General features: G+C 38.9%; 1 protein-coding gene across 1 annotated transcript; it reads left to right on the top strand.

Moving 5' to 3' along the window:
• Window positions 1-9191: 9191 nt before the first annotated feature.
• Window positions 9192-11081, top strand: LOC306886791 (zona pellucida sperm-binding protein 3-like; the record flags this gene model as incomplete). Its single annotated transcript, XM_079444096.1, has 7 exons — window positions 9192-9728; window positions 9941-10059; window positions 10146-10249; window positions 10321-10498; window positions 10628-10745; window positions 10830-10912; window positions 10973-11081. The coding sequence occupies 7 exons, from the start codon at window positions 9192-9194 to the stop codon at window positions 11079-11081; spliced, it is 1248 nt and encodes a 415-aa protein (XP_079300222.1).
• Between the last annotated feature and the right edge of the window lie 285 nt (window positions 11082-11366).

The following is an 11366-nucleotide window of genomic DNA, read 5'->3' as shown; positions in this document are numbered from 1 at the left end:
TGCAGCCAGTATTACAACATAGTGGCCTTGAATTTTTTTTTTAAATGCTTTAAAATGTGTGAATGTCCTTAGAAGCATATTATAAAGCAAGTGTCTGTAAACAAATGATGATGCCTCAGAAATCAAAACCTTAAAAATCAGCAAAGCGTCTTGAATCTGGTTATATCTGGTTATGCACTCATATTGTGACGTCCAGGCCCATCTGAAGCGCTGGAATCGAGTGAATACTAACACAGCGTCTCTGCGGTCTGCTGGGCTTCGGAGAGGCGGATCAACGCTGAATTAAACTCCAGACACTGAGGAAGAAACATTAGGAGAGAAAGTCTGGATTGATTCAGACAGCAGTGCTGTATTGAGGGAGAAGAGCTGAGCTCTGAAGAGCTCAGGAGCCGCAGCCTTGCAGCACATGAGCAGGTGCTTTTGTTTCTGTCAAGTATCATTGATGCTAGTCGCTCACTGTGTCGCTCTGAAGTGCAGGAACATCAGACCTGTGAGACGGCAATATTTACATCATTAAGGTGTTTTCTGGCCACTAATTGCTGTTTACTAAGGCAAGCATAGTGTTGATGTTGGTCTCAAGATGCGGTCACATTGACTCATTTCAATAGGAATCTGGAGCTTCCCCAATTTGTTTGATCAAAATTATTGCTAGGGGAAATTTAGTAGTGGCTGATATTGGTAGTGACATGTCAGAGCATGTACTAAATTCTACATCCTTGAAAATCATAAGTGATGTCCGACTTTGGAAACTATACAGCAGTTCTCTCCTTAAATATGAAGAGGTCAAACAACAGATTAATGAGTTACTCCAAATTTCACAAAATGGTTATGGGTATAATTATAATGTAAGTCAGACACTGAAATGAGTTGCTGTTCTTGTCTCTTCTGAGGAAGATTCATTCTCTTGTTTGGCAATGTCAGATTTTTTTAGTGTTCATCTAATCTCATTTTGTAAGTGATGTTTTCTTTGGATTGTTTGACTACTCAAAAGAGAATATTGGAAAATATAACTGAAATAATTTGTGTTCTCTGCTAAATTTCACATATATTAACACAAATATGGCCTCTAAACCTCTATGTTCTTTATTCAGAGTTGATCTAGACAAGTACATATATAGAAACTATCCACAGTTCTGTTAGTCCTAAAGCAGTGAAAACTGCATCTCTATATTCATCCAATGTGTCCTCTTAAGATGTAAATATATAGGATAAACTGGCAACACGTAAAAAAAATAAATAATTAAACATGGTTTACAATAGTTAAACCATGGTAACCACAAATTAACCGTGGTATTAGTATAGTAGAACTGTGGTTATACAAAAAAAAAAAAAACATGGTTACTACACTTTTATTAGCTATAGCAAAAATGGTTAATTGTCTTGCTTTCTTTCTTTCTTTCTCTCTTTTAACTGTTGAACTTGGAAATTCTCTAAAACTAACACAGCATTCTTGTAATCTAAACAGCAAAAGCACTTGCTCTTGGTGAACAAACACCACATACTGTAAATGACTCACTCAATTGAATCACTTTGTCTGTTCCTCCGCTTTTCGTTCCTTTTTAGCCGTGTTTACATGACACTGTTTTATGAAATTAACTGAAATAAGTGAAAAAGTATGATGTTTACAAATAAAATATCTATATTTCCATTTCAGAGGAAACATCCAAAACAAATCTACGAACTGATTCAGGTTACTGCTAACTAGTGAAACACTCTATTAATATGACGAGTTTCACATCAAAATGCATTTTAGATGGAAACATAGTGCATTATGATTGAGTTTGTATAAACAGTTTGGTGAGTTCGATATGAGATCAGTTGAAAAACCACCTAGCAACCACTCAAAACACCATGATGGCAACACCCTGGAATTGTGTAGTGTCGCAGCACTTCCTCAGACAATGTAATGTGAATGTAATTTAGTCACAGTGTTTTATATTTATGATATTGTTATAGGGCATTTGTGACGTGAACTCTTATAAATGAATGATTTAAACTCTCTTTACATGCTTTTAGATGATTACTTGTACAAAGACATCAGATCAAGTTCAATTAATCCCAATGAAGCCTTAAAATGCTTTGTTATTAATCTAGATTAATGACTTGATTTACTTTAATTATGGATCATTGTCCAGCCAAAGAACTGACTATTCAAATGAGTTATGCCAAAAGCATCAGGTCATTCCTCATCTACCGCAGACATACTTCTAAAATAATTAGTTGAGTGAATTGAGTGAATTCACAGACAGACCTTTCCCTGAAAATGAGATGATGTCAAGAAATAAAAGGGTGTCGTTTATAGGAATATTCCAGGCAAAAATGAAAATGGGTCTGTTTTAGGTTAACTAGTCCAATAAGGTTGAGTGAATTGTCATGTTTGAAATCTGCTACGAGCAGATAATCATTATTTCAGAGGCCTGACAGATGCTTGACACGAGCTTGTGTTGTGTTTAAAGATGACCACGCGAACGCCACGCTTCATGAAGCTGCAGCCTTGAAAATCAAAGGTTTTGGTGGAATCCGCAGAGTTTGACTGTTCACAGTCAGTGAGCAAAACCCACCAGAGACCAGAACACAGGGGAGAGTGAACACAGCAGACTGGAAAAACACAGACAAACGGCTCACCGAGACTAGAGGTATGAAATATAGCAGCAATATTGTTAAATACAGTTTAAAATAAGTGTTTTCTATGTGAATCTATTGTAAATGTAATTTATTCAGTATCATTACTCCAGACTTCAGTGTCACATGATCTTCAGAAATCATTCTAATATGCTGATTTGCTGCTCAAGAAACATTTCTGATTATTATCAATGTTGAACACAGTTGTGCTGGGGCATAACTGTAACAGGGCGAACGAGACGTGAGACGTGCGGATCCAAGTGCAAGCTCTTATTATAAACATAGTCAATAAACAGGCAGGGTCAAACAACGGCAAACAGGTATGGTACGGGCAAGACATAAAGCAATCCTAGGGCTAGCGAGAGTCGACGATCGGCGAACAATATCCAACAGGGCAAGGCAGAGAGATAATCCAGGTATACGAGCAATAGTCCAAGAGAGGTGCAAACAGAGTCCAAACGGCAAGGCAAAGGATAAATCCAGGAAACACAGGCAAGAATCAAAATACTAGAAAAACACACAAGGCAAGACTATGATGACAAAGAGGATTCTGTATCGCAGCTTAAACTAGGAGAGTTATAAATGAAGAACAACACTGGAACTAAACAGAAAAACACAGAATGGCTCAGTAAGGCAGCTAACACTAGGGGAGTGATAAACGCAATACAATACTCGGCAGAGAGGAAGAGGAAGTCCATGGTTTATGTAGGGTGTGTGATCAGTGCAATCAGCTGTGTGTGTAGTCAGTGCAATGGATGATGGGAATTGTAGTCTGAGGTGGCGTGCAACAGTTAGTGTGGTGCAAGAGTCCATGTGGTGAGCGAGTGACCTCTGGTGGTGAGTTAACGGAAGTTCATAGACCAGATTCATGACAATTATCAATGTTCAAAACAGTTGTGCTGCTTCATATTTTTGTGGAACCAGCCATGCAGTTTATTTTTCAGGATTGTTTAATGAATATAAAGTTAAAAAGAACAGCATTCATTTGAAACAGGAACCTTTATAAAAACTCTTTACTGTCACTCTTGAACAATTTAATGTGTCCTTGATGAATAAATGTATTAATTAAAGAGAACCTTTTTCAACTCAAACTGTTGAATGATATTGTTTGCACTTGTATAAGTTATGTATTATTATTTTATTTAATAAATGTTTTAGATTAAATTTATCAGCTGTAAATAATAATTAAATAAATCCAAATTAACATAATCCAACCGTTACACAAATAAAGATATTTTTCTGTGATTTACAACTGGAAAAGCGGATGGTAATATTTGTTAAGCTAAATTTAATTGGTGTTTAAAAATCATCTGATACCAATGCTGATATGCAAATAACATACAATGGCTTTAGGATGAGATATGAGATATTTCTTCTCTGAAATCATAGTTGTTAAATATACAATTATAAATCATAGTTTATCACAGTATGCTCATTCTATAATGTGTACAGTGGATCACATTAGTTCCATAAAGTGCAGAATAAACAGTGTTTAATTATCTTGCAGTGAAAGTAAGTATCACATCTGCGCTCAGAGTTTATTTTTCTGTCATTTGACTTTTATTGCACTTACAGTTTTTTAGTAAATTAAAAGCAATTCTCTTTCATTCCAGGTCAGCGAGGACATGGCTGGCATTCTGATGCATTTAACCACTCTCATGATGTTCTGTAGCCTGAGTACAGATTCAGTTAATTCATCTCAGCGTATGTGGCATCTTTCACATGCATTTCAGCTATATGTTATACGTGTGGTGTAAAGACCATCAACTCTACCGTGCGACTCCACCGAGCAGGGACACCGGCAAGGGATAGAAGTATAGCTTTTTATTTTAGTTTTTTTCATTTATATGTTTAGTATTGAAATGTTGTTATATGCATGTGTCAATTTTATTTCATTTCTTTATTTTCTTAAATATGTGGGTATATAGTATTTATAGAGTTGTAACTTTTAGTTTTAGTTACATTTTCTTATTTGTAAGTCGCTTTGGACAAAAGTGTCTGCTAAATGACAAAAGTCAAAGTCAAAAGTGTAGACCAAAGTTGCTTTCAAAACTAATGCATTAAATATTGCGTTACTCTCTAAAAAAAAGTAATTAATTGTGTTACTTAGTTACTTTTTATGGAAAGTAATGCATTACATTACCAGTGTTACTTTTATACATATAGAGACATAATTAGCGTAGCTGCTGTTCCATATAAGCAAAAATGATTTGTTCAACCCAAGCTAAAGAATAATAATAATGTACATTTGATCAGATATAATTGCAGTACAAGATTATAAGATGCATTATGTGAATGCTTGGCTAAAGAGATGTGTCTTTAATCTAGATTTAAACAGAGAGAGTGTGTCTGAACCCCGAATGCTATCAGGAAGGCTATTCCAGAGTTTGGGAGCCAAATGTGAAAAAGCTCTACCTCCTTTAGTGGACTTTGCTATCCTAGGTACTACCAAAAGTCCAGAGTTTTGCAACCTTAGGGAACGGGTTGGATTGTAGCGTGGTAGAAGACGAGTTAGGTACGCAGGAGCTAAACCATTTAGGGCCTTATAGGCAAGTAATAATATTTTGTAAATGATACGGAACTGAATAGGTAGCCAGTGCAGAGACTGTAAAATTGGAGTAATATGATCATATTTTCTTGACCTGGTAAGAACTCTAGCCGCTGCATTTTGGACTATCTGTAGCTTGTTTATTGAAGATGCAGGACAACCACCTAGCAGTGCATTACAATAGTCCAGTCTAGAGGTCATGAATGCATGAACTAGCTTTTCTGCATCAGAAACAGGTAGCATGTTTCGAAGCTTGGCAATGTTTCTAAGATGGAAGAATGCTGTTTTTGTAACATGGGAAATATGATTTTCAAGGACAAGTTGCTGTCTAATATAACACCCAGATTTTTGACTTTAGAGGACGTAACAGTACATCCGTCTAGTTGCAAATTGTAATCCAAGAGATTTTGTGTACTGTTTTTTGGTCCAATAAGTAATATCTCTGTCTTATCTGAATTTAATAGGAGGAAATTATTGGTCATCCAATCTTTTACATTTTTTACACAATCTATTAGCTTAGATAGTTGCGAAGTTTCATCTGGTCTTGTTGAGATATATGGTTGAGTATCATCAGCATAACAATGAAAACTAATCCCGTATTTTCTAATAATATTACCAAGGGGCAACATGTATATTTAAAATAGCAGAGGACCTAGGACAGATCCTTGTGGTACTCCATACTTTACTGGTGATAATTGAGATGACTCCCCATTTAAATTAACAAAGTGGTAGCGATCGGACAGGTAGGATCTAAACCATCTTAAAGCCTGCCCTTTAATACCAGTATAGTTTTGTAATCAATCTATGAGTATGTCATGGTCTATAGTGTCGAACGCAGCACTAAGATCAAGTAATACTAGCAATGAGATGCAGCCTTGATCTGATGCAAGAAGCAAGTCATTTGTAATTTTAACAAGTGCAGTTTCTGTACTATGGTGAGGCCTGAAACCTGACTGAAATTCTTCATAGAGATCTTTTTTTTGCAAGAAGGAGCACAATTGAGGAACTTTTTCTAAAATTTTAGACATAAACGGAAGATTTGAAATGGGTCTGTAACAGAGGTGGGTAGAGTACCCAAAAACTGTACTCAAGTAAAAGTAAAAGTACTTCTAGAAATATTTAAATAGTAATAGAGTAATAAAGTAATAGTCTGAATAGTTACTTGAGTAAGAGTAAAAAAGTATCGGACAAAAAAACTACTCAAGTAGTTAGTTACTAGTTACTTTGAATCATATATGTACTGAATATAGACTATTTTTATTTAGATATATACACTCACCTAAAGGATTATTAGGAACACCATACTAATACTGTGTTTGACCCCCTTTCGCCTTCAGAACTGCCTTAATTCTACGTGGCATTGATTCAACAAGGTGCTGAAAGCATTCTTTAGAAATGTTGGTCCACATTGATAGGATAGCATCTTGCAGTTGATGGAGCACATCCAGGGCACGAAGCTCCCCCGTTCCACCACATCCCAAAGATGCTCTATTGGGTTGAGATCTGGTGACTGTGGGGGCCATTTTAGTACAGTGAACTCATTGCCATGTTCAAGAAACCAATTTGAAATGATTCGAGCTTTGTGACATGGTGCATTATCCTGCTGGAAGTAGCCATCAGAGGATGGGTACATGGTGGTCATAAAGGGATGGACATGGTCAGAAACAATGCTCAGGTAGGCCGTGGCATTTAAACGATGCCCAATTGGCACTAAGGGGCCTAAAGTGTGCCAAGAAAACATCCCCCACACCATTACACCACCAGCCTGCACAGTGGTAACAAGGCATGATGGATCCATGTTCTCATTCTGTTTACGCCAAATTCGAGACTCATCAGACCAGGCAACATTTTTCCATTCTTCAACCGTCAAATTTTGGTGAGCTCGTGCAAATTGTAGCCTCTTTTTCCTATTTGTAGTGGAGATGAGTGGTACCCGGTGGGGTCTTCTGCTGTTGTAGCCCATCCGCCTCAAGGTTGTGCGTGTTGTGGCTTCACAAATGCTTTGCTGCATACCTCGGTTGTAACGAGTGGTTATTTCAGTCAAAGTTGCTCTTCTATCAGCTTGAATCAGTCGGCCCATTCTCCTCTGACCTCTAGCATCAACAAGGCATTTTCGCCCACAGGACTGCCGCATACTGGATGTTTTTCCCTTTTCACACCATTCTTTGTAAACCCTAGAAATGGTTATGCGTGAAAATCCCAGTAACTGAGCAGATTGTGAAATACTCAGACCGGCCCGTCTGGCACCAACAACCATGCCACGCTCAAAATTGCTTAAATCACCTTTCTTTCCCATTCTGACATTCAGTTTGGAGTTCAGGAGATTGTCTTGACCAGGACCACACCCCTAAATGCATTGAAGCAACTGCCATGTGATTGGTTGATTAGATAATTGCATTAATGAGAAATTGAACAGGTGTTCCTAATAATCCTTTAGGTGAGTGTAGATTACATTTTCTTTTTTTTATCTTTTTTTTTTAATGTAATTTATTTCAGTGATGCAAATCAGAATTTTCATCAGCCTTTACCCCAGTCTTCAGAGTCACATAATCCTTCAGAAATCATGTTGATTTATTATCAGTGCTGCTCTTTTTAGCTTTCTATTCATCAAAGAATACTGAACAAAATGTTACAGGTTCCAAAAAATATTAAGCAGCAAAACTGTTTCCAACACTGGTAATAAATCGATATATTATAATGATTTCTGAAGGATCATATGACTCCGAAAACTGGAGTAACAGCTGATGAAAATTCTGATTTGCATCACTGAATTAAATTATATTTTAAAGTAAATTAATTATGTATTATCCTATAACCTCTGACACTGAAACCTCTGAAAACGCCTCACATGACTGCTCTGAACATAACGAAACAAATGCATATTGACGGATCTTCTGTTCTGCAAAATGTAAACAAATGTAGCCTATATTTTTGCAAGCGTAAATATTGTAAAAATATTAATATTAATTGTGTCTAGAACAGGCCATGCGCCGCTGCGCAGGGCTAACGCGGGTTCCGCGGGTGTTCATTTCATACTCTGTGACAGCTTATTTAATGTACAAATTATACATTGTATTTAATGTAAGGTACATGTACAACAAACTGGTAATGCCATAGTGGTATCGTGGCCTATACCTGTGGAACAGTAGACAGCACACGCGGTGTTCATCTAATAAAAGATCTTCATATAGCTCTAGCAAACAAGCCTTTGCAGATTTGCTTTCAACTGACTGTAGATCCAAAGCCACGTCTTCAGCGCTCTTGATGTTCTTAAACTCTCTGTTATCTGAGTGAGAACCACTTCAGAGACTCAGCGCGTGCGGCAGGGAACTGAACGAATCATTCAAACTGATTCGCGAACCGATTCACTGGTTTGCCAACTGGTTTGATAAAGCCTTTAAACAGAATCGACTCAAAAGAATGAATCATTTGCGAATGGGCATCATTCATTGCCCAGAGAAAAGTAGACGGCGCGTTTGGAATAAACCGAAGCATTTTTAACTTGTATTGCATTAAGATACAGTAACGAGAGGAGAGTCGCCCACAGAAACGAAGTAAAAGTACAGTTTTTTCTGTAAAACTATACTTGAGTAAGAGTAAAAGTACCCATTTTAAAATATACTCTAAAAGTATTAGTTACCCAAAAAATGTACTCAAGTAAATGTAACTCGTTACTACCCACCTCTGTCCATTGGTGAGCAAGTGATGTAATGCTAAATTTTTCCAGAGCTGTTCTTATAATAAACTAAAACTCTTAAAAAGAGAAAAATCTCTATTATTTGTGTGATCTTGTGAAAATTGTGAATGAGTGTAGATGAAACCCTCAGATCCATATCAAGCTTTCTATTGGCTAATGACTCTTGTTTAGAACGTTCTCATTTGCTAATGCATAAACTCTACAGGTCCAGAGGAGAATCAAAGGCAAGCAATTAAGCTGAAAGGGGAGGAGCCACCTAAATTCAAAGCTGTACTTAATGGCAAAGACAAGCATTATTGTGGTATCGTTTGAATGCTTGTCAGGATGGGTCTTTTCCATGGTGTGTTAGTGCTGGTTGTGATTGTGGCATTTGATCTGAAGAATGCATGGGGAAGTTTGAGATACAATCAAAGTCCAAGCAGCACGAAGCCGCAATCTGATCAAGTTTCCAGAGGTCCTGCTCTTTCTTCTCAAGGGTTCTGGAACCCTTTGCAAAAGGCTTCTCAGTTTCAGGATCTTGACTCCAGAGGATTTGCACAAGAGCCTCTTGGTCTTCAGGAGAAGCAGGTGTTGCAGGGTCCAGTCAAGCCTTTGGACTGGAGGTTTCCCATTGTTCCAGAGGTGCAGAGCGAGGTGGCGGTGGACTTCCAGTTGAGGCAACCTGTGACTCCCAGTAGTGTAGCTATTCAATGCGGTGAGAATCTGGTTCATGTGGAGGTACAGCAGGACTTGTTTAGCAATGGTCAGCTGATCCAGCCATCTGGTCTGACTTTGGGAGGATGTCCTGTTGTCGGTTGGGTCCCTGGCTCCAGGGTGCTCTATTTTGAGTATGAACTGCAGGACTGCAACAGTGTGCTAATGGTAAATCTTACTATATTATGCTGCACACTACTAAATCAAAGGTTCTTTGGTATCAATGGTTCCCTGAACCTCTAACATCCATGGGACAGTTCTGTTCTTTAGTGGAACTGTTCACTCAGGTGAACCAAGTGATTTTTATGGTGCGACTTGCTAAGACACCTTTTGTAATTATTTTTGCGAATCCTCTTGGTAATGCATTCAGTCTCTTACAGATGACCGAGGATGAGCTTGTCTACACCTTTGCTCTTACCTACACACCTGAGGCACTCGCTGGCACTCCGATTACTCGTGCAGATGGTGCAGTTGTCGGTGTCCAATGCCACTACCAAAGGTAAGTGACCTTTTGTGACATGTGGCCTTGCTGCTTGTGGTGGTGTAACTCGAAGACCATTTGTTTGGTTCCTCCTTGAACTGCAGGTTTCATACTGTGAGCGGTAATGCCTTGAGGCCAACTTGGGTCCCTTATGCTTCAACGGAGGTTGGCGAGGAAGTCTTGCTGTTCTCCCTGAAGCTCATGATGGGTTGGTGCAGTTTCTTTAGACCTTCTGCCTTCTGAATGAGGCTGTGCCTAAACTGTTCTTCCTCCTCGCAGATGACTGGTCCTATGAGAGGCCCTCACACACTTATTTCCTGGGTGACATTATTAATATTGAGGCGTCTGTGAAGGTGTACAACCACGTCCCACTGCGTGTGTTTGTGGACCACTGTGTGGCCACTCAAGAACCTGATGTGACCACCCTTCCGAGATATTCCTTCATTGAGAATCATGGGTGTGTTCATGTCACCAGATGCTACCCAAATCGCCAGTTGATTGAGCTTGCTCCTTGTAACCACTTTCACTGAGAATTAGGGTAAGGTAGATGCTGCAGTTGACATTGAGGTTTTTTTTTAATCATCAGGTGCCTTGTGGATGGTAAGGTCACGACTTCCAGCTCTCGTTTCATGCCTCAAACCCAGAAAGACAAGATCCAGTTCCAGCTGGAGGCCTTCATGTTCCAGGAGCCATCCAGTCCTTCTGTATGTACTGAGTGTTGTATGAATTTGCTTTACTCTTCCGTCTGCTCTGGGTTTGTGATCTCTTACCTGTGGTGTCTCTTGCAGATCTACATAACGTGTGTTCTGAAGGCCACTCTTGCTTCTGCACCCAGTGACGCTCTCCACAAATCCTGTTCCTTTGCCAATGGGTATGTTCATGCTGCTTAAGAACCAGTTGAAGGTGCCGTGTCTGATTTTTCTCGTTGCAGGTGGTTTGGTGCTGATGGGAGCCACCAGGCTTGTGGTTGCTGTGACTCAACATGTGGTCCTGATGGTGGAATTCCTGCTGCTCCTTTTGGAGGTAGGCTGCTGACTTAAGCTTATTTGACACTCAAGTGCTCCACTTAACTGTCTGCTTTTTCTAGGTGTTCAGTGGGAAGGGAAGGCATCACTCAGTCCTGTAATGGTTCAAGAGCGACCGAAAACTTTAGCTGGTTTTCAATAAATGGGGTTGAAAAACTGTTTCTGGTTTTGTGTTTTTCTCCAATTTTGATTTGAGTGTGCTGTAGGAAACTGGTAGTCCTACTGTACATATTCTCTTTCCAGAAGGAAAGGTTCCTCCTTGGTAGGAAAATAACCTTTTAAAGACTGCCCTCCTGTGAA

The sequence above is a fragment of the Barbus barbus genome, assembly GCF_936440315.1.
Source record: "Barbus barbus genome assembly, chromosome: 20".
NCBI lineage: Eukaryota > Metazoa > Chordata > Actinopteri > Cypriniformes > Cyprinidae > Barbus > Barbus barbus.
This window is presented reverse-complemented; position numbering and strand designations above follow the sequence as displayed.